Here is a 20,913-nt window from a genome sequence, read left to right as displayed (position 1 = left end):
ATCAGCCCAGCCGTGACTCCCTGAGTAACGGAAATTAGAATTCCTCCAGTCTCTAGTTTGTTTGTTTGTGTTTGTTTATTTATTTATTTTTTAATTTTTTTATTGAAGCTGGAAATGTCGGATGTCCACGACCTGCTAAATTATGAGTTTCGTTCTTCCTAGCATCTACCACACTGTCACAGTATTCCTTAGTGCTATTTTTTGGTAGAGCGCGATGTGCTTTGAACCTAAGAAACTGATGTACAGTTGTTTTTAAACCCAAACTTTTAAACTGTAAAGTTACTTTAGAATTAGAAATGTGCTAGAATTACTGTGCTGGGTTAGATCCCCAAACTGCATTTATGTGTTCAGTCACTGAAAGTTTGGTAAATTTAAGCAAAAGAATGCAAAGTTCACGCCCCTGGAAAATTACTCAAGGAAAATAAAATGTGACATCTTCGGCGAGAAGAACAGTTGATGCGGAGACCCCCGTCTGCCGGTTGTGAATGGTGAGCCTTTGTTTGAGCTCTTCCGCTGTACCTGCGCCACAGAGTCGGGACGGAGTCTCCCCAGAGGAAAGCCTGAGTTACCTGTAGACTGTTAATGAAATCGATTTCAGGTACGCGTGTCTGACTCCCTGAGACAGCCACTACGACATGACAAGTCCTCGTTCAGAGTGGCCGGAGCCAGCATGGCGTTGAGTCTCCTGTGTAAAGGGGGTGGGGGGTGCAGAAGAGCCCCTCGGAATGATCACTGAGTAGGAATTTTGTGTGCTTTCACCTGTTTTACTACCTTTCAAATTGACTCGTCAAAAGAACAGACTCAGAATGAGGGCAAAGGAACCAGGTTCAGGGTAACGTGTTATTGACATCTTCTGAGTGTGAAGTTATTTTGGACATGAATCTTTAATTTCTAAAATCTTTACGTTGGGTGTTTTTCTTAAAATAGTAGTGTTTGCTTGTTGCAAAAAGTTCTCACTGTAGAAAATACAAGGGAGATGAAGAAGATAAGGTCATTTTTCGGTGTCTACATACCCACACTTAAGGGAGACCAAAATAACCTTGTTTTCTCTCTTCACTTGACGTTGTGGATATAGTTTGATTTCAGTATTTTCTACTGCTTTCATTTCGATGTGTTGAATTTGAATACATCTGTTCGTACTGAGTAGTGGCCAGGACTGTGAAGCTGGCCAGTCCAGAGGAACTCTGTGCAGTGCTGAATTTGGTACCCAGTCTCTTGTCGATAGATGTTTGGGCTTTTTATTTTTCAGTCTTACAATATCAACATCTTTGTGTCATATAAACGTCTTTGCTCGCTCCTCTTGTCTTTCCTTGGCATAAATTCCTAGGGGTGAAATTGCCAAGTCAAAGGTAGGCACGTTTTACATTTCATACATTTTGGCCAATCTGCCTTCCAGAAAATACCTATTTTTAGAATTCTCATTTCCTCAAAATCTGGGTGTTATTTTTATTTTTTCATGTTAGCAGGGCAAAAAATAGATCTTTAGTTTTAAAATTGCAGTTGAGATTGAACAGCTTTTATGTCATTTTCACTTTTGAGAAATTATTTGTGGCTTTTTTTATTTTGATTTTTTACAGAGCTTAAAAGCATCTTTAAAAACTGTATGCCAGGGAGAGGCTTGGTTAGTACTCGAATGGAAGACTACGTAGGAATTCCAGATGCTGTAGGCGTAAAAAAAATAATAATAAAAGGTGTGCAATCGTTTTCTGTTACAGCTAGGAGAGCTCATAAAAGTCGGCTTTAGAGACTTAGGCCTTAAAGCCGATGTCTGTGGAAAGTGTAGGAAATGGTGTGATAAGTGAAAAAGTAGGAAAACTGGGCAGTTTGGTTACAAACACAAAATAGGAAAACTTCTAAAAAACATGCAAAGGAATGCAGTTAGTTGAACACGTCCAGTAGGTAATCAGTGAAGCCCTATTGAAAATCGGCTCGCACTGTCTTTTTCTGACAGGTCAAATACAAGTGGTAATAAATGTTGGCCCTTCCTATAGCTGGGCATAGTTCCCTGGGGTGATGATGAGACTAAATTGTTTCAAATATCAGTCCTAGGGGGTTTTAGGTTTTAGGGGCGTGGGAAGACTGTTGTGTTTCCACAGAATCTCCTATTCTTTGTACTCCATGGTTTAAGAGTCCCCAGTGGAGCCAGTTAGTTTATTTTTTTGTTCCAAACTGTCTCCTAGATGCTAAGGGGCATGTTGATTTTCGGAAGCTACATTTTTAACAGTAGCAATTGAAAACAGTTTCTAGAGACAGTTTTATAAAGCGATGGACTGCATTCTCAGTCTGTTTCCAGCCGCAGCTCGCTGGGCGGTGCGGTTCTGGGAGCAGGTGTGTGAGAAGCAGGACCGAGTCCCTCCCTTGAGCTCCTGTGTACCGAGTGCTTTCCACACCCCACCTGCTTACATCCTGACAGCTCTGAGGTCGGCCACACTTGCACGGTGAGGACAGAACACCCAGAGTGGGGAGCCCTGGCTTGCGCATGACATTAGGGGGCTCTGGGCATGATGGGTGAGTCACAGCTGAGGTTCCAATGGGGGAAAATGGGCTGAAGACAGGTCCAGGGTGTGGGGACAGTCAGCTGAGGTCCCGTGGCTCTTCCATTGGGGGTGGACTCCCAAATCACAGTGTCATGACGAGCCTGTGGGACCCAAGCCGTACAGAGAGAGGCACTGGGACCTCCTAAGAATGGCAGAGGATGGAGGAGGGTACAGGAGGCACGTTTGCCCACAGGTGTTAAGAGACTGCTTCCTTTTTTTTGGCCTTCAGAAGGTGGCCCTGGGGGTGGCTGGAGGGAGGGAGAGTCTGTTTGAATGTGACTTTTGAGACAGAACTAGTAACAGTCCAGCTAAAATGTCCTTCCCTGCATTAGGACCGTCCCCAGCCACTTAAAGAGAGGACAGGGGGCGCCCAGAGCAGGCTCGGCAGGTGAGCGGCTTGTCCGTGCTTCGCACTGTTTAGTGTTGGTCCTGGAAGGGAGCACAGCACGCTGATCAGTCGTTGTGCTCCTGGGTTGTCTGAAGGCCCGGATGCGGGGGGCCTGCTCCGTGCTGTGTGAAGGGGAGGCCCGCGGGGGCGCACAGAGCAAGGGGGCCGGTAAGAAGCCAGGGTTGAAGAACAGTGGGCCTGGAGGAGGGACATGTAAGCAGGGCACTGCCTGGGCAACTGGCACATTTGTCACCAAGTCGACACACAGATCTCTTGCTTGGAAGCCGCTGGGTTTCATTTTTGGCCTTCTGGGAGGATAAGAATAAAATGCTAGAAAACGCTCATCGAAGTATGTTTAGGCCCCTCGCTTTGCGAGTGAGAACGTCAGCTCTGTCGGAACGCGCATCTTCTCAGTCTTGGCCACAGTGATAGCTCTCGGGCATTCGGCTCGAGTCTGAGCGTGAGGTCACCGCAGAGGTAGCCATGGGGCCGAGGAGCAGAGGGGGTCGGCCTGCGGTGAAGGTGACCTCATGGGCTGTCGTCCCTTCAGAAGGGCAGCGATGGGTCTCGGGTTTCAGTCTTAGCCAAAATAATGTTTTAAGTTATGTCAGTAATCACACCATAAGAAAAAAAAAAGGCCATTTTCTTAAGATCCTTTGGGTGTTCATTTTAGCATCGTCATTTTGCCTTTAGTCATCGGGTGACAGTGGACAGACAGTTCTGCGTCCCCGCGTTCCACCATCTCTTCCGTAGGCTCTCAGGCCGGGTTTTGGATGCTCAGGAAGGCATCTGATGAGTACTTGCCTGGGAGGTTAGTTTAACGTACAAAACAGTTGGCCCTGGAGACAAAGCCTTTTGGTTGTCAGGATATTTTTATAGCGCTCAGTTCTTTTCTGTAAGAAACAAATTGTCATACTGCACTGTTGTCACCGCACAAGATGGGCTGTTATGTCAGTTGCACCAGCTCAGAAGAAACAGCGCTTCTGTTGCTAATTAGCCTTTTTGCCACTTGCGAACATTCTGTTGGGGGAGGAACAACCTGCATTTCATTTTATTTTTGAACTCCCTGGGCCAACAAACGTTTCCGAGAGTTGGGCAGGGCAGTGAGGAAGGGCGCAGGCAGCTTCTAGCGGGGACAGCTCCGCCAGTCAGTCCCACCTGGCCTTGTGGAAACCCAGCAGGTGATCCCCTTGGCAGCCTTGTCACAGGTCAGCCAGGTGGAGGGTTGGGCCACGTTATCTTCGGGATGAGTTACATGGGACCTTGCCAGGTGGCGACATCCAAGCCCTCAGACTCAGGTGGCTGCAGCGGGGTGGAAGGCGAGGACCCTGCCTGGGGCCTCCTGGGAGCCCTGTGGGCAGCTTCGAGGTGGCATGCCTGCCATCCCCCGCCTGAAACTCTCGGTCCTGTCCGAGGTCTCTGCACCCGTCACCTCCACTCCCAGCCCATGGCTTCTCCATCACTGCTTCCCACTGTCCTGTGTGCTGGGTGCTCTACTTGTTTTGTCCACCCACCCCCACCCCATAGCACCTGAGGAGAGGGAGTTGGGTCGGTTTTGGTCACTGCTGTGTCCCCGGCCCGCGGTAAGCCCCGGGAAGTACTGTTGACTAACGGGGTGGCCAACCTGCCGCCAGCAGGAGCGGCGGGTGTGTCTCTCTTCTGAACCTTCAGCCCCCAGAGACTCGATGGTTTCCTTTGCTGCCGCTGGCTAAATTAAGACCTAGTCGTTGGATGGTTCATTAATGTGTTTCAAGAGTAGATGTGCGTGGGCCCATTTTAATTAATTTAAGAGTTGGGCTCATTTTCATCAATTCTTTAATTCTGGCTAAATACCTCAAAGGAATGACCAAAAGGAAATAACTGAGTTACATGAAAATACTTATTTTTAAAAAGCGACGTGCGAACGGTGTCTGAGTGGACGTCCTGTCCAGAGAGCTGCTGGTGTTGCTGGCCCAGACCCAGTGCCCTCAGGGGATCCCAGGGCCAGGGTCCTCATGTGGGACCTCCTCCTCTCTGTCCTGAACCTGTCCTTGCTGTAGGGGACTCAGCGCTTCACCCGTGCTGGTGTTGGGAGGGTCCCCATCCCTAAGAGAAGCTATTCGGGTTCACAGCCCCTAGGCCGCTCGCGAGGGTCTGAGGGGGGTGGGGAGCACTTGGCGCAGCGAGGGGGCGCGTACTGGGGGCAGTCCAGGTGGCGTGGTGCTCAGCCCTGAGGCCAGCTGCCCCACTGCGTCCCATGTGATGTGCACCTCGCGTGGAGTCGGGCAGCAGGGCCTGCCTGTTGCCACCTGGACGACAGCCCGTTCCCTCCGCACTGGCGGAAGTGACGACTTCGGCAGGAAATGTCCCTCTCCCTGCATGTCACCTCGTCGCTCAGGGCTGGGGTCAGGGCTGGGGGAGGCGTGCTGCGTGGCCCGACCCTGCGCCCCTGGTCACAGCACAGGCTGCTGCCGTCCGTCCTTGCGAGTCTCCCTTTAAAGATGGCGTTTCTTCTCATGGTGTAAGTTTTTGCTTGTGGGGCTACACTCACTTCTCCCCACGTGCCAGGAAACGTGTTTGGTCTCATGCCTCGTCCTCGACTTCTCAGGTGGCCAGACAGTACCCGCAGCTGTGGGCTGTGTGTCATCGGCCCTGGACACGGTCACGATGCTAACGGCTACGGGCACCTGGCTCTGGCTTCTTGGCGAGTCCTCCTCACGGGGTCCCGGGGAACCAGCCAGACAGGGTGTCCCGGGATGGGGCCTGCAGTCAAGTCTTTAGAAGTATCTTAGGGATCAGGAACTAGGGATCCTGTGAGCCTGAATGCGACACAGGCCGGGACCGTGACCAGGACGGTGTTCTGGGGGAGCTCTCCAGTCCCGCGCGTCCTCAGGCCCTTCGGGGCTCCTCGGAGCTGGGGCGACACTGCAGACCTATAGCCAATCCCGAAGGGCCCCGTGTCTCCCCTTCTGACTGGTTGCAGCAGCTTAGCTGTGACAGACTGCAGGACTTTTTACATTTGTGAATAAAATAGTTTAAGGATTGAAAAACATGTTCTCGAATAGCAGCTGTTACCCATGTTGTCCATTTGCCATTTCATGTCCCTTATGTTCAGAATTCTGTGTCTTCTTTAATCTGACTGTGATCTTTCCTCTCCCTTGTGTCTTTCAGCAAACGGGGGTTCAGCGTCCGGTCCTTCGGAACAGGAACCCACGTGAAGCTTCCAGGACCAGCACCCGACAAGCCGAATGTTTACGATTTCAAAACCACATACGATCAGATGTACAATGACCTCCTTAGGAAAGACAAAGAACTGTATCCCAGGGGGCCACCCTTCTAAAGCCCCAGTGTGCTTGTCCCCAGCAGGCGCGCTGTGACGTGCTCGCCTGGCCTCTGCTCCGGGGCCTGTGCAGTGCGGACGCCATCGCAGTCGCGGGCTAAGTGTCTGCTCCCGGTGCTGTCGGGGCAGTGCGGGGTCGGAGCCGTTCAGGGCAGTGGGCGTGTAGGGCACGCAGACCCAGACGTGACGTCCGTGTTGGCAGAGTCCAGGACGAGACTCTGACGTGACACTAAGCAGCTTAGATGAGGGAGCAGGACACAGTCGTTGCTTGTCCCACTGCAGGGCTGCCCACTGTCCTCTGCAGGTAGGTGTGTGCCTGCGGGGGGTGCGGGGGCGTGGGTGTGACTGACACGTAGGCCAGCTGCTGTGCACGCCTGGATGTCTCCGGAGGGCCTGATACAAGGGTCAGGAGGAGACACGACAGCCTGGTCTGCCTGGACTTGTGCGAGGGAAAGCAGATTTCTGTGAAGCGGCACCAGTCGCATAGAGCTTGAGACACTCGGTCACTGTTCGGGCTCTGACCAGGACTCTGTGATCGCCCTGTGGTCCTTTGCAGTCCCCTGGGTTGCAGTGGGTGGCGGGGCGTCCCCAGGGTGGAGCCCAGGCATAGTCCAAGTGAGGACTCGCGCCAGATGTGAACTGCACCTGCGCACACGCGCATCCTAATAAATGGCGGAGGGTTCCTACACCTGTAGGCGAGTGCGTGAGCCGGCAGTGGCCCCGAATGTCATGCTAGCAGCTGTGAGCAGGGCCCTGCGGTCACTCTGTCCTGCCCTCCGGCGCTCTCTTCCCCTGGTGACCGGTGAAAAGTGGTCTGGAGGCATCGGGACAGAAACACAAGCACGTCCTGTCGCTGCCACAGCTGGACGTGGGAGTCTGCATCTGTGAGTGCGGGGTGCCCGTGACGTAGTGAGCCCAGGCTGGGACTTGTGGCCCCGGCGCCAGCCCTGGGCAATGCACACTCCTGGGCCCCTCTTTCTCAGCCCCAGAATCTGCTTCGGGAGGGGCGCCAGCTACATCTTGTCCTCAGGTGGGAGGATGTCTTCTGCTCTCATCCTCCGTCCAAGGAGGGGGCTGAGCGCTGGGCCCAGGGGCCGAGGGCACCCCGGGAAAGGCCCTCAGAGCTCCGCCAGTGCCCTGCCCTCTGTGGCCTGTGCCGCTGAGCTTACCTGGGGACCCGTCTGGTTTTGAGGGTTACTCCTCAGCACCCCCGGCGGCCGCTAGTGCCCTGCACATGCCCCTTTGTCATCACAAATCAGGCCCTTGCACGTCGCAGCCCTGAGCAGGCCGACTCTGCAGACTCCGTGCAGAGGGACATAGAGTGGGGGGACGGGGGGTGGTGCATGTGCTGAGGGTTCACACGAGCAGAGACCAACCTCAGAACCCAGGGTGTCTTCTATGGATGATGCAGGTACACGGTCTCCCCACAGAGTGTGTGTGCGCGTGCCCCTGGTCTGTCCTGGGCAAGGTGTGGTGCTTGGCTGGTTTTGCCCACTGTCGCTGGCAGTGCTTGCCTCCTGGGGACCCTGCGTGGGAAAGCCCCTCCCCTTTTGGCTGCCCCTCATGAGGCTCTGGGAAGGACACACCTGCTGGCCTATTGACTTCCCCTGGGCAGGATTTCTGTCTTCTGGGTGAGGGGGGAAGGGAGCAAAGAAGCCTTGAGCTTGTCTTCGGCTCAACCCAAGTATTGAGGAGACATCTCCAGGAGTCACTAGATGCAGGCAAGACACTGCAGGTGAGGGAGAGAAGTGGGGTCCGCGGGGGCGGGAACCCTGGTGGCATGAGGTGGGGGTGCTGCACAGGGGCAGGCGTCGGCCACGGGGAGCCTGGCGTTTTACCTGTTCCCTCATGTGCTCATGATACGTGCAGCTGAGAGCTGAAAGCCCAGGTCTGTGACGGCCCCGAGGCTTCTGCGGAAGCGGCCATTGTTGTAACCTACAGTGGAAAGCTAGAAAAATAGGACATGACCCAGGGGTAAAAATGTGCAGTAAATGAATTGTCATGGGAAAGTGACGTGACGGTAGGAAAATGTCGCTTTATTGGGCAGGACCGAGCATTGAGGCCACATGGCCTGGTGGCCAGGGACCAGGTTCTGGAGCTGGCCCATGGGCTCAGACCTGCTCTGCCATCTGCTCCGTGTAGCAGGCCTCGGTCTCCTGTGTGCTCCCCTCAGGGTGTGCCCTGGGAATGAGCTAGAACACGCCGAGCTCTGAGGGGCTCGTCGGCATCAGAGCACAGCGTTGGATTCTTGGCTGTAAATGGCAGGTCTTGATTTTGGTTTTCTCTAGCGGTAGCAGGACTTGGGGACTGACAGACTCCTGCCTCCTGCCTATGGCGACATCTTTGTGGCTGAGTGCTGGTCTGCGGTCCTTGTAGAACCTGCTCTTGGGAACTCCAGAGGTCAATGGAGGTGGGGGGGAGGGTTATGGGCTTGGAAACCGTGTTAAACTAACACCAAACCAGCTGTCCCAGCTCGTGAACCTGGATTGGGTCAGTTAGCGTACGGTAGCATTTGTCCTCTGGGAGCTAACAGTCCGGGACATCTGCCCTCTGCTCACGGATGGGAAGTGACATCCGATTTCTCTTTCAGTGAGGCGACCTGCCCGTTTTGTAAAGAACAGTTTCATTGTGCAGTCCATCCATTTAAAGCACGCAGTTCCACGGGGTCTGGTGCCTTTCACGGGGTCGCGCCCCCATCACAGGTTTCAGAGTGTTTTCATCTCCCTGTCAGAAGCCATCACTGCCACTGCCACTGCCCCCTTCTGTCTGGATTCGCCTCTTCTGGGTGTTCACGTGGATGGAGTCACAAGTGTCTCGTGACGGCCACCTCACCCAACGTGCTGTCGAGGTTTGTGTCACAGTGCGTATGGAACTGGTCATTTTGGGGTGCACATTTTCCCTTTGACCTCGGTTTTTTTCTTCCCTCTGCCTCAGGCACTGAGTACAGTGGGGCTTAAGCTCGGGTCCCCGTGCGGCATCGTGTGACATGGGTCCTGGTCCCTGGGCCAGGTGGGGCTTCGGCAGTCTGGCTTTGCGCCAGAGCCAACGTCCGCACAGCTCCCTCCCAGGCTTCCCAGCTCCGACTGAGACGAGTCTGCGGCCGAGCCCTGGGCACCTCTGGTGAAAGTTGTCGTTGCCTTCTAAAGTGAGCATGGCCAGCCTGTGACCCTGGAGCGTGTCCCCAGCCAGGGAGGAGTGGGGGGCATGGCGGGAAGGGCAGCGAGGTCCGCCCGAGACTCTGGAGTTGGCTTTTGTGAGCTTAAGTTAGATGGCCGTTCAGCACCTTCAGCGGATACTTGATTTGTGAATTACAGCCCTTGGTCTTAGGCAGATGCTTCGCTTTAAACATAGTGCAGTTTTTAACGCGTGCGGCCAGCTGCCCCTACACGGGGATCGGAGGCGACGGCAGCTGACACGTTCCGGGGCCTGACTGTTCACGTGCTTGGAGACAGCACACGAGCCAGTGTCCCCCACACTTTTCTCGTTTCTCTGTGGATCTTCTGTAATTACCTTTGGGGTTTCGGCTGTTCTCACGATTTCCATCCTCTCCGTTTCGTCTTTGAGGCCTTCACCTGATTCACATGCACCCCCACTACACTGTCCTCTCGTCTCGCGGTAAAAGGTGAACGTGAAAATGATCCCTGAGACTAATCCTCACGGCCTCCCGACCGTCCTGGGTGTGAGGTCAGTGGACACAGACACCTGAGAGGCGACCACCCTCTCTGAGGCACCATTGCTCTGTGACTAAGGCCAGTCGGCCTCTCCAGAAACTGCTCCGGGCCTCCTGGGGCCCGTGCGGCCCCTCCGCCCCCTGCTTTCTCGTGCTGCTTTCGGGGGCGGAGACGGCGGCTCGGCCCCTGGGAGTTGCTCTTGCAGTTCCGGCCCAGCTCTGCCCCCGTCCTGGCGGGCTCACCTCGCCATCCCTGGTCGCCGTCCAGCCTTTGCCCGCCTGTACCCTGCACTTGACACTCAGGCCCTCGCTCACCTCTGCCACATTTGACCCCATCTCGCTTCACCCTAGTCAGCAGCTATGTTTTTATTTATTTTATTTAAAAAATTATTTTATTTTTTAGGTGAGTCAACCCTTGGTTGACCTCACAGATTGCAAGGACCTCATCATCATACAATCCCTCATTTTTTTATTTTTTAAATTTTTTATGCCTACAGCACCTGGTCTTCCTAGGTGGTCTCCCACCCAAATACTAACCAGGCCCGACCCTGCTTGTGTTTTTAGTGTTTGAAGACAGTGTTTGTCTATTTAACAAATGAATGTGTTCCCAAGCCAGACACTGACTCCCAAAGAAACTGCGATCTGACTTTGGCCATATTTAACCTTTCAGGCATTAGAAAAGCACCTATGCCTCAAGCGTAAATTGTGGCTTAAGCTGTTCAGATAACGCTAGAATGGTACCTGCTGTGCCTGCTCAGCTCGCCTGATCAGATGCCACGGGCTGAGCAGAGCCGACTGGCCGAGCTAGTTGCCAGGGGTCACTCGCAGGTCTGGACATAATGGAGCTGCACTGGCTGTGCCCACTGCTTTGAGTGCTCACCCAGCCCTAGGGGCCACCTGTCCCTCCAGCTGAGATGCTGAAGCTGGGTATGTTGGAAGTGGGTCTTGCTGGTTCTTTCACTTTGCCCGAAGACGAGGCTGGTGCGAGGCCATGCAGACCTAGCTGGAGCTCCTGGCGCAGCCTGGATCAGGGTGACAGGTCCGGCCGAGTGGTTCACTTGGGTCTCCAGTTCTTGCTCGTGCAGCCTGTGCACTTTGCAAAAACTACTTTGATTAGCAAAGTGAGTTTGAATTTACCTCTTAATGTAAAGAAGTACTAGGTCAAAAGCTTTCATTGGAGCGGCTCAGAGTGGCTCGAGGATCCTAGCTGTCCCAACAGCCATTTCAGAGGCTGCCAGGACTAAAGCTGTTTGCCTTTCTCTCTCCCCTGAGTGTGCGGGGGCTCACCCGGAGGCTCCCGCCGCCGGTGCCAGTCCTGATGGCTCGTGGCCTGTGTCTGTGTTCTCACGACGACCTACATACAGCAGCCCCAAGACTGCCCTCCCGAGCCGCCTGCCGACTGTCCGCAGCCCTCGGTCCCTCCCATTGGAGAGAGGGACGGTCCGCCAGTCAGAGCCACTGTGCCACCAGCCCGGCAGCGCTGCATCCCGTGCTGCCCGCTCTGGGAGCAGCCCTAGGAAACGCGTGTCCGTGCAGCCTTCGCGCTCCGGGAAGACGTGACGTGGGTTGGGGCCCTTAGGAGGCATCGCCTGCATCTGTCACAGGCAAGGGTTGTCAGGGTCCCCAAGGGCCTGCATCCACTGGGTCACGAGAGAATCTCTTCGTGGCGGGGCCAGGTGGCTGCCTCCTGGTTTGCCTTGGGAGCACCTGCTGGCTCGTCAGTGACTCGCCAGTGCTCCCCCCCGCCCCGAGTTGGAACTCCGAGGTGGCTGTGGCCTGTGGCGCGTGCCCACCGCTGGTGGACTGGGTGGCACAGATCCGGGCTGCGGGGAAAGCCTCCCAAGGCCTTGGCGAGCAGGTGGCGGTCACGGGGTGCACGGCGCTGAGGGAGGCAGGGCTCGGGTGACACCGGGTCTGAAGGCCCCGTGGCCCATGTGCACAGCAGGCCCAGCTTCCTCAGCCTCGGTGGCGAGTGCTGGCCGTGGGAGCCCTGACGCCAGTCCAGCTGTGCTCACCTGGGTGCTGGCCGCTCCTCCGTGCTGTGGGCCATAGGGGTCCACTTAGCCAGCGCACAGCGTCCACTGGCACCCTGCCCTGGACTTGCCTCCCTGCGGGGCTCCAGGCGACTGTGATTGCTGAGACGACGGCCTTCACAGGGCTTCCTGGGGGACACGCCTTGCACACCAGGGACGCCTCGCGTCAGCCAGCACCTTTGGGTGGGCCTTTCCCACGCCATCTCCGCAGACGCGTAACCGTGTCATTGGGGTCACCTGTGAGCTCTAGGGTCCTGTCGACCTCTCCCTGATGCAGGTGGAGGAACGCAGACATCCCCTAGCCTATTCCCCATCGAGACGTGCTGGGTGTCGCCATTACCCCACAAAACAAAAATGGAAGTCTTAACGAAAAGCTACCGCTCCAAGTCTTAGGCAGTCCTTGGGGCGTCCTGATTAAGTGGGGACATCCGGTTCCGTTTCCTGCTGGTGTGTTTTCTAGAGGCCTCTGGACCCTGGCTGCTCAGGCTGGTCCCCACGCAGACCTGCTCGGGCAGGTGGGTTGGTCTGCAGTGACCACTGGCCCCTGGGACGAGCCCCTCACTCTCCCTTCCCTTAGGCAGACAGCAGGGTTTCTTACGCAGGCTGGTCCTTCACAAGAATGTCCACGCTCACCGGTGGCTCGGCAGTGACGGTGTGGTGGCAGGCCTTAGCCAAGAGTCACCTTGGACTTTTTAAGATTGTCTTAAACTTCTTGGAAAACAATGCAAAGTTTTCTTTTAATCACTAAATAACGAATTTCTTTTTTTTTTAAGGCGAGGCAACCCTTGGTTGACCTCACAGATTGCAAGGACCTCGTCAGCGTACAGTCTCTTATTTTTTTATTTTTTGATGCCTCCAGCACCTGGTCTTCCTAGGCGGTCTCCCATCCGAGTACTAACCAGGCCCGGGCCTGCTCGGCTCGGACAGGCTCGGACTTGTCCGGGTGGCGGGGCCGCAGACTGCAAAACGAATTTCAGTGCGGGAGGAGGGTCGTTTTATTTTTTTCCACAGAGTGTTTGCTGTGATCTCGGGCGCTGCCGAGAGGGCACAGGGTAGGACTTCTAGACTGTTCTCAGCCAGCAGAATGCTGCCTTCTGATGGTAACACTTGAGTGTTTGTCACCAACTTAGTGTCAAAGGGGGGCAGTCAGAACACACGTGGGGCCACATGGGGTGGGGGGTCCGTGTCACAGTGTGCAGGGCTCAGCTCTTCCAGTGTAATGTTTGGGTTTAGTCTGGTTTTGAACTGTTTATGTAGAAATGATTTGGTATTGCAGATATTAATAATTTCAGGATTTTTCTCAAAATTTTTAAAGTAAGTTAATTTTCACCAAAACGCTCCAGCCCAGGGCTCAGCTTTCTTTTTGTTTGGTTTTGTTTTGAGATTATGACTTTTATGATGTTCAACAGAGCTGGGGACTGTTTGAAACAGCACAAAGACTACCTTCCCGCTGCATTTTATCACACAGCCAGTTTTTAAATGATTTTTTTGAACTTTCAAATTTAAATAAATGCAGTGTTTTACTCTATTTGGACAAGTGGCAGTGTGTACTGTTTTTATTATTTAAAAGCCTGCTAAAACTTGGTCTTGTCCAGTAGCATGTTGTGATACATCTCTGTCGTCTGTTCACAAGCAGCCAGCTTAAAGTAGCCAGGAATGACAGCCCGAGCCAGGGTCCTGACCTCTGACCTCACCATCCCCACCTCCAGGTTCCTAAGAAGGGTCACGGAACCGCCTTCTACCAGTTGTCTGAAGGGGTGGGACAGCGCCACTCCGCCCGGCTGTGACCACAGGCCCCCTGTACTCAGCTCCAGGGGAGCAGCGGCCTCCGCCGTGGCCGGTGCAGGTGGCGTGTCCACACTGGGCAGCAGGCACGTCCAGAAGCACCTGTTCTAGGGAGCCCTGCGTGTGGGGTGCAGGCTGGGCAGACTGGGCGTCTTCCTGCTGCACCCCGACAAGACGTGAGAGCCCTCCAACCCGCCCTTCGACCTGGAGGCGCCCGCTGTGGTTTTACGGTCGTTCTGCATCCTCTGCCTGCCCTCGTCTGATGGTCGTTATGGAGCTGCCATCGGGCCCAGTCCAGGTGACTGCCGCTGGCCGGGGGTGTGGGAAGTGGGGGATGGGGGAAGCAGCAGTGGGACTGGAGAGCTGCCCTTGGGGCACAGCCGCCCCCACAGCTGCCAACTTGGGCCCCCAGAAGACCATATGTGTTAATCGCGTTGGCGCCGCTGGCCCACGGGGCTCATAGTAGACGTGGAATTCGTTTTCCACTTTACAATTCATTTTTTGCTGATTTTGGCCCAAAGTGAGTGACTGGTGTAACTTTGGGGTTTGGGGAGTTGTCCCATCCGTCACCAGGCTGGCGCCCCACGGCGACAGCTGAGCTGTGGCTGGTCGCGGACGCCTCGGTCTCCATGGCTCCAGCTGTTTGGAACAGGCGCTACCTGAGGCGTTTGATTTCCCCGTTCTCGTTATTTCCCGTGTAAGTCACGTGTTTCTACAGCTGGTGCCATTCACACTTCGCGGCAGACTTGCAGCCGCCCTGTTCTCCGGTAGCTGAGTGTGCAACACGCAGTTCCCTGTTGTCACACACATCTCCGGGGTCTGGGGTGTCGAGTCTTCTGTTCGGGGACGTGGCCGTCGAAGGAGTCCGAGCGCGTGAAAGGCCCTGGGATGTGGGGCGATGCGGCCCACGCCGGTGCCCGTGGCTCTCGGCTTGGTGATGGCAGCGACGCTTACGCCCACCCTGGACGCTGTGTTCCAGCAGCTCATTGATGACACAGGGAAGCTGTGCCCCAGCCCAGCCCAGCCCTCCACCCACTGGGTGCAGAGCAGACGTCCTGCCCTCAGGGAGGGCGCCAGCCACCTGATCCACGTGTCGCAGAGCTGGCCAGGCCGCAAGCCCCAGCAGGCCTCAGGGCTGATAAGAACAAAGTGGAGGCAGAAGTGTTCGCCACTGCAGAATGACCCTAGATTTCAAACAAGAAACTTGAACTGATCCAGAGATGGGGTGGGGGCCGCTTCCCTGGTGAGTAGCTGCCCGTCTCCGATGCGCTTTGCGGAGCGGGTGCCTGACAGGCTGCAGTTGCAGATGGGGTTCCTGGATGGGCACACCAGGTGGGCAAGGGGGAGAGCTCCTGGCCTGGGCCCGTGCCTTCCAAGGGATTCGGGGTTGGTAGATGGCCCTGGGCTTCCCAGGGCATGGCCCCACTGACCATGAAACAACTCTGGGGGGCTGGCTGTCAGCCATCCGGGAATGGGTGCTTGGGCTGGGTGGGCCCACAGCCTCGAGCTCAGTACCGCCTGGGCCCAGCCCACCTGGACCCTCGGTGACGGCCTGCGGTGGCTCTAGTGCCCGGTGGGCACGTCCCCACTGGAGGGTGCTTGCTTGGGTGTTTCCGAGCCATGGTACTTTTCAGAATCTTCCCAGAGGGGATTTGGATCCCCTCGTAAGAGTTCTTGCATCTGATGATTCAGTTTAATCAGACTTAGGACTGGAAGTAAAACTAGACTGCGGCCCAGAAGCCGCGCGGGTCTCTGGGTGTGGCCCACCGTGGGGACTGGGGGCCGCGTGGGATGGGGTTCACACCCGAGGCTAAGGCAGAAAGTGGGGACCCTGGAAGTAAGTGTGGCACCATCTGGGGAGCGGCTCGGAGAGGCGCCCTGTCCTGTCAGTCATGCACCAGGGAGGTGGACCAAGCCAGGACCTGAGCAGGAAGTCCGGGGCCGGGTGGCAGAGCCCACCCTGCCGGCCCTGGGCGAGACGAGGCAGTGGCAGCCGGGCTCAGGTGCCACCCTCCCTGGTTGCTGGGAGAGACGGCCCCTCGCCCTGCCACCCCGTTCTGAGCCCTGCCCCTCGGGGTCCTGTTCCCTGGAGGCCCTGCTGCTGTCTTATGTCCGAGTCTGTTTCCTACCAGTTTGTCTTGCCTCGCGTTCCACTGGTGACGGCTAGGAAATGCGGCTTGAGTGGCACGTGCCTGTCCTGCTGTTGGGAGGCCCTCTGTCCAGCCAGGCCTGGCATGGGCCTCCGTGAGGGAGCAGCTGACTCCGTTCTGGGACCTGTTCCCTGGAAGCCGCCTCCGTCTCCTGGTCGCTGGGCTCCGCCCTCGGCGCCCCCTCCAGCCTCCTTCACTGGACGCTGTGCTCAGAGCCGAGGCGCCCATGGGGGCCAGCCCGTGAGCCCACTGCCCGCGCCCTCCTGCCCCCATGGCACGCGGAGGACCCCTCCTGTGGGCCCGGTTGGCGTCCAAGGCGCGCTGTGGAGGTCGGCTTCTCTTAGGAAGTCACTTTAGAGATAACACCTTCACCTAAACCCGTTCGACTCCGAGGACAAAAGTGCAGGATGGGGCCAAGGTGAAGGGGGCATCGCGACCTTGCCTGGACACGTGGGGCCGCGGTGCCTCCACGGCTGCTGCGTTGCGTGGTGACGGGGCCGGGCCAGGTGCACAGGCCCCGGGCTCCACGCACCGCGTGTGCTGCTGCATTCGGGCTGTGGCGGGGAGACGGACCTCCCGTGACTGCCCTGCTCCTCCCTCTTTTTAGGGACAGTCCGTAAAGAATCCCGTCCCGGAGCCAAGGATTTCGTGTTCCCATGTGTCCATCTCCCTCATGTGTAGGTCACAGGTGCCAAAGAGCATGCACTCGGCCCCGACACAGCGAGGACCCAACACGCCTTTATCACGGGGCCTCCTGTGGTGGCACAGCGTCCCCGTCACCCGAGGGCCTTGCCCCAGAATGTGCACGCCACCCTTCGCCTGTCCCAAGTGACAGCAGTGGACACGTGTGCCCTCTGAAGGCCAAGGGGCCAGCAGTGAAGCCACACCGGGTGTGAGCTGGGAGGCCTGTGGCCGCCACTCAGATCAGGCCACGTCTGTGACCTGGCGAGGGCTGGCAGCCCAGCACCTCGCAGTGCAAGGCGCTCAGCAAACAGGACTTCACTTCAGGTGTGGAGGGGCCACTAGCGCAGGTGGCTTCGTCCCCATGTCCTTGGCCTTGAAAGCATCAAGGGTTCCTGTCGTTGAGGCCAGGCCCTTGGGGGGCCCCACTGCCGAGCAGGGGCTGGTGATGCGGAAGGCAGGGTGGGGGCTGGCAGCTGGCATCTTACAAGCGTGGGATCTGCAGGGAGGCTCAGCCTGGCCTCCCGCCTTGGCCTGTCTGCCGGCCCTTGGCCGAGCGTGGTCAGCCGTAGCAGGCCCTGTGTGCGCTGGGGCGGTTGCTTCTGGAAACATCACAAGTTCCTCTTGCCTGCCCGCACCCCCGTGTGGCTCGGCTTCCCGGGCACCCAGCGCTGGCCAGTCCCCCAGGCTCGGCCTTTGCCGGCCTGCCCCTCACGGTCCAAGGCCAAGGGGCTGGGGCTGCTGGACTGTCCTGCTGCTTCAGCACAGGGAGGCCCTGTCCAGCCAGAAAGCGTTCCCGAAATGTTTCCTTCTGACACCCCCCATGCGCAGGGGACTTCCTTTGAAAGCCCCTCATAGCCCCACTGGCCCGTGGCCCAATCAGAGGGTCCCCTCACATCGGCCACTTTGCCTCTAACAAAGGCTTTGTCTTGGTGACACACTATTGACCTTGGCGTCACCCCCATCCTCGTCCCTGTTCCTGTCCCCTGTTGTTTGAAGTGGGAATTCAAGTGGACTCTGGGTCCCTGTGAACTGAGATGGGGGTGGCTTTGTGACTTCTCTAGGGCTCCTGGCACGGGCACTCCCTGTCCTTGGTCCTGCCTGGCTCAGCCTGGAATTTGCCAGAAAACGGTCGAGAAAGGCAGCTGTTTGTCGTCCTGTTACACTGGCGAGGGTCGGGGTCTGCTCCCTCCCCCGGCCCTTCTCCTCGGTCTCACGGGACTTCATTTGTCCCGTCAGCAGCCTGAACTCGGCTCCGTGTGGGAGGGAGGGGCTTGGCAGTCGGTGGCAGGACCGTTGCAGCCCTGACTGTGCATTTGGCGGCCGTCTTTTGAGGGCCGTCACCGAGCAGCCATGCCCGTCGGGGTGGCAGTCTCAGAGGACGGACGCCACAGGGCTGCACGGCCGCCCTCCTCCTAGTGGGAGAGCAGGGGGCCTGACCACAGACTGGGTGCTTGAGCCTTAACTCCCAATGCTACAGCGACATGTAACGTCCCCTCAGCCCATTTCCTATCTCTGGACTTTAATGCCGGGTGTTTGAAGGACTCAGTTCCGGAAAGACGGACCTGCGTGTGGCAGCAGGGAGGTGGCGGGCCCAGGACAGGCTGTGGCTTTATTACACTTAGCTAAGGAATGACAAGAACCAGAACACCCCACAGCTAATAGCCCATTGTCTTTTTAAGTTAAAACTCTAAGATAAACCGCTTAAATGTATTCTGAAAGCTGTTTCCACTCTCTAGGAAGGCAGGAAATGTATTTTGAGTAATATGAGCTCATTTACATAAAGCGTCATAACTTAAAACATGGGCGAGGCAGTGAATAACGTATCACTGAGGTTCCTGAACTAGCCGGTCCGCCCCCAGCACAGAATTACCGAGATGCTTGTCCCCTCTGTCCAGGCTGGCCCGCAGACCACGCCTTTGTCTTTCGGGCCCCATCCCTTCTGAGGAGGTGAGCCCTCTCCCCAGGGCCCCCGAGGGCAGTCCACCGTGTTCATGGGGGTGTGGCCTTGTCTGGGGGGCCCCAGGAGAGGTACGTCCAGCTCTGGGGTCACCTACTTGGCACAGACGTCATGGCGGGGTCTGTGTGTCCTCTCTGAACTCCAAGGGACATCCCTGTCACGCTCGAGGCCTGGCCCCTCTTCACTGTTTTCTAGTGAGCGTTGTGCTCGCTGAAGGGCTCGGGGTTAGTGTGAACAAGGTGCTGGGGACAAGGAAGAAAAGTGGCCCGGGTCGAGGAAGCGGGCGTGAGAGGTGGCTGCAGACACAAGGTCTGCTTCCGGGCCGGCGCTGGCCCAAGGCTGTGGCCTGGCTTGCCGAGGTGGACGCCTCCAGGCGCGGGTCTGCCGGTCTGTGGGTGTGGGGCGAGCGCCTCCCCCGCCTGCCTGCGGGACTCAGGATTGCGGGCAGCTGTGCCCATGCCGTCGTGACCAGTTCTTCCCGGAAGTTCCTTAACCCAGCACCCAGCTACACGCAGAACGGCATCTTGCACATGTTGGACAGAAATAAGCGAATCAAGCCCCGGCCAGAGAGGTTTCAGAACTGCAAGGATCTGTTCGACCTGATCCTCACCTGCGAGGAGAGGGTGTACGACCAGGTGGTGGAAGGTGAGTGCAGGCCGGCCGCAGCCTCGTCCTCTGTCACACCTGTCCCTCCCCCACACTGCATTTGGGAGCCTGCCCGTGAAAGACGACGCAGCATCGACAGCATCGTGCATGTGGTCGCTTTGGTGCCTGAGGGGCATGTGGAGACTGGGCTGGGGCCTGGTGCTCGATGGGTGACAGCACAGCGAGTGCTGCACCCCGGCTGCTCTGTGCCCCCCGCCACCCCCACCCCACCCCCCGCAATGGCCTGGTGTTTGGGGAGGAAGTGGTCTGAGGCTCGGTCAGCCAGGGCACACAGAGCAGGGTGGGTTCTGAGGCCCCTGACATCTGCGTCATTTTGTCCCGGCCAGATCTGAATTCCAGAGAGCAGGAGACCTGCCAGCCAGTGCATGTGATCAACGTGGACATCCAGGACAACCACGAAGAGGCCACGCTGGGGGCGTTCCTCATCTGCGAGCTCTGCCAGTGTGTGAGTATCCGCACCCGCAGTGCTCAGGCAGCGTCCTGGTCGTGGCCCAGGGCCCAGGAGCAGTCCCCGCTGGAAGGTGACCAGGACTGTCTCCTCCTGCACGTGAGGGTTGCAGGGTAGAAGTGTCACACGATCCGACTCACAGTCTGCCTAGTTTCAAATGTTAAGTCCCAAGTAAACGCTGAGGTGCCTGAGAATCCGCTCCCCGGCTCTGGCTTGAGTTCGCATTTGTGCATTTTCTTAGCTCGATACAAGCACAGTGACCTGCTCAGCATCTGGCTTCATGCAGGCGGCCGTGTGTGCCACCCGGTGCTTCTAGGACACGCCCGAGAGGGTGTCAGGGCTCTGAGGGAGCCTGCGTCCTCCTCACCTGCAGGACTCGCCGTTCCAGACTCCTGGCCCGCAAGGCCCTGGGCATGCGCCCTTGTACAGAAAACCCCGGGCTTCTGCAGCCACTGTGCAGCTGAGCTCGGAGAAAACATTTCCTCTCAAATGGGGCAGGGAGACCTACCCAAGGAGAAACCACATGCCTGCCTTCTCCTTTGCCCATGGGATCTGCGTTTAGGTTAACTGGCTGTGAATGACACAAAAACAAAGAACAATTTAACTAAGAAGTCTGGAAATAGGCAGGCCCACTGGGCTGCTCCATGAGGGACCCGGCACGGCTTGTTCCCAACACCTCATGGCCCATTGTGGCTGCTGAAGCTCCAGCAGTCATGCCCATGATCTGGCTGTTGTGCAGGAGAAAGGGATGAAGGGGGGACGATGTGTCCTATAAGGTGCACACGTGACTTCCCCTTGGGTCACTCTGGTAAAGGCCGGTCTTTACTTCCTGGTGGCTGGGCCTGGGGGCACGGAGCAGCCTTGGCGCTAGCCAGCCCGCGTCAGTGCGGGTGTGCTCAGGAGCCATCCCGGGCCACCCCGGGGCTGCCCCAGCAGCACGTACTCCCTTTAGGGCAGCGGTTCTCCCCCAGGGACGTCTGGCCACATCTGCGCACTTCGTGGTTCTCACGCCTGGGAGAGAGAGCAGGGGCAGTGGTGGGCGGAGGCAGCAGGTGCAGCTCAGCGCCCTCTGGGGCACAGGAGGCCCAGCGGGAGCGGAGCTGGCTCCTCGCTGGTGACTTCGGGCAAGGGACTGTACCTGTGCCCGTGTCATTTGCAGTGTGGGGACAGTGCAGGCAGTGAGGATTCCATGTGACCCCCTGAGAGCAGGCCCGGCCGCAGCCTCACCGGGCAGGGGGGCTGAGTCCCGGTGTCTGGGGCGCCTGCGGCCCGGTCC

At 57.2% G+C, this 20,913-nt stretch overlaps 1 protein-coding gene across 1 annotated transcript in view; it reads left to right on the top strand.

Annotated features, from left to right (window-relative positions):
- Window positions 1-6,053: 6,053 nt before the first annotated feature.
- The window catches only part of SSU72 (SSU72 homolog, RNA polymerase II CTD phosphatase), a 15,348-nt gene continuing 488 nt past the window's right edge, over window positions 6,054-20,913 (top strand). Inside the window, exons 1-3 of the mRNA XM_015590595.2 lie at window positions 6,054-6,219; window positions 19,029-19,168; window positions 19,516-19,634. Of these exons, the coding sequence (XP_015446081.1) occupies window positions 6,185-6,219; window positions 19,029-19,168; window positions 19,516-19,634 (294 nt within the window). The 5' untranslated portion in view covers window positions 6,054-6,184. The remainder of the gene's footprint in view (window positions 6,220-19,028; window positions 19,169-19,515; window positions 19,635-20,913) is intronic.

The sequence above is a fragment of the Pteropus alecto genome, unplaced genomic scaffold (assembly GCF_000325575.1).
Source record: "Pteropus alecto unplaced genomic scaffold, ASM32557v1 scaffold700, whole genome shotgun sequence".
Lineage (NCBI taxonomy): Eukaryota > Metazoa > Chordata > Mammalia > Chiroptera > Pteropodidae > Pteropus > Pteropus alecto.
The sequence above is the reverse complement of the archived record's forward strand: the minus strand, read 5'-3'. Positions and strand labels throughout refer to the sequence as shown.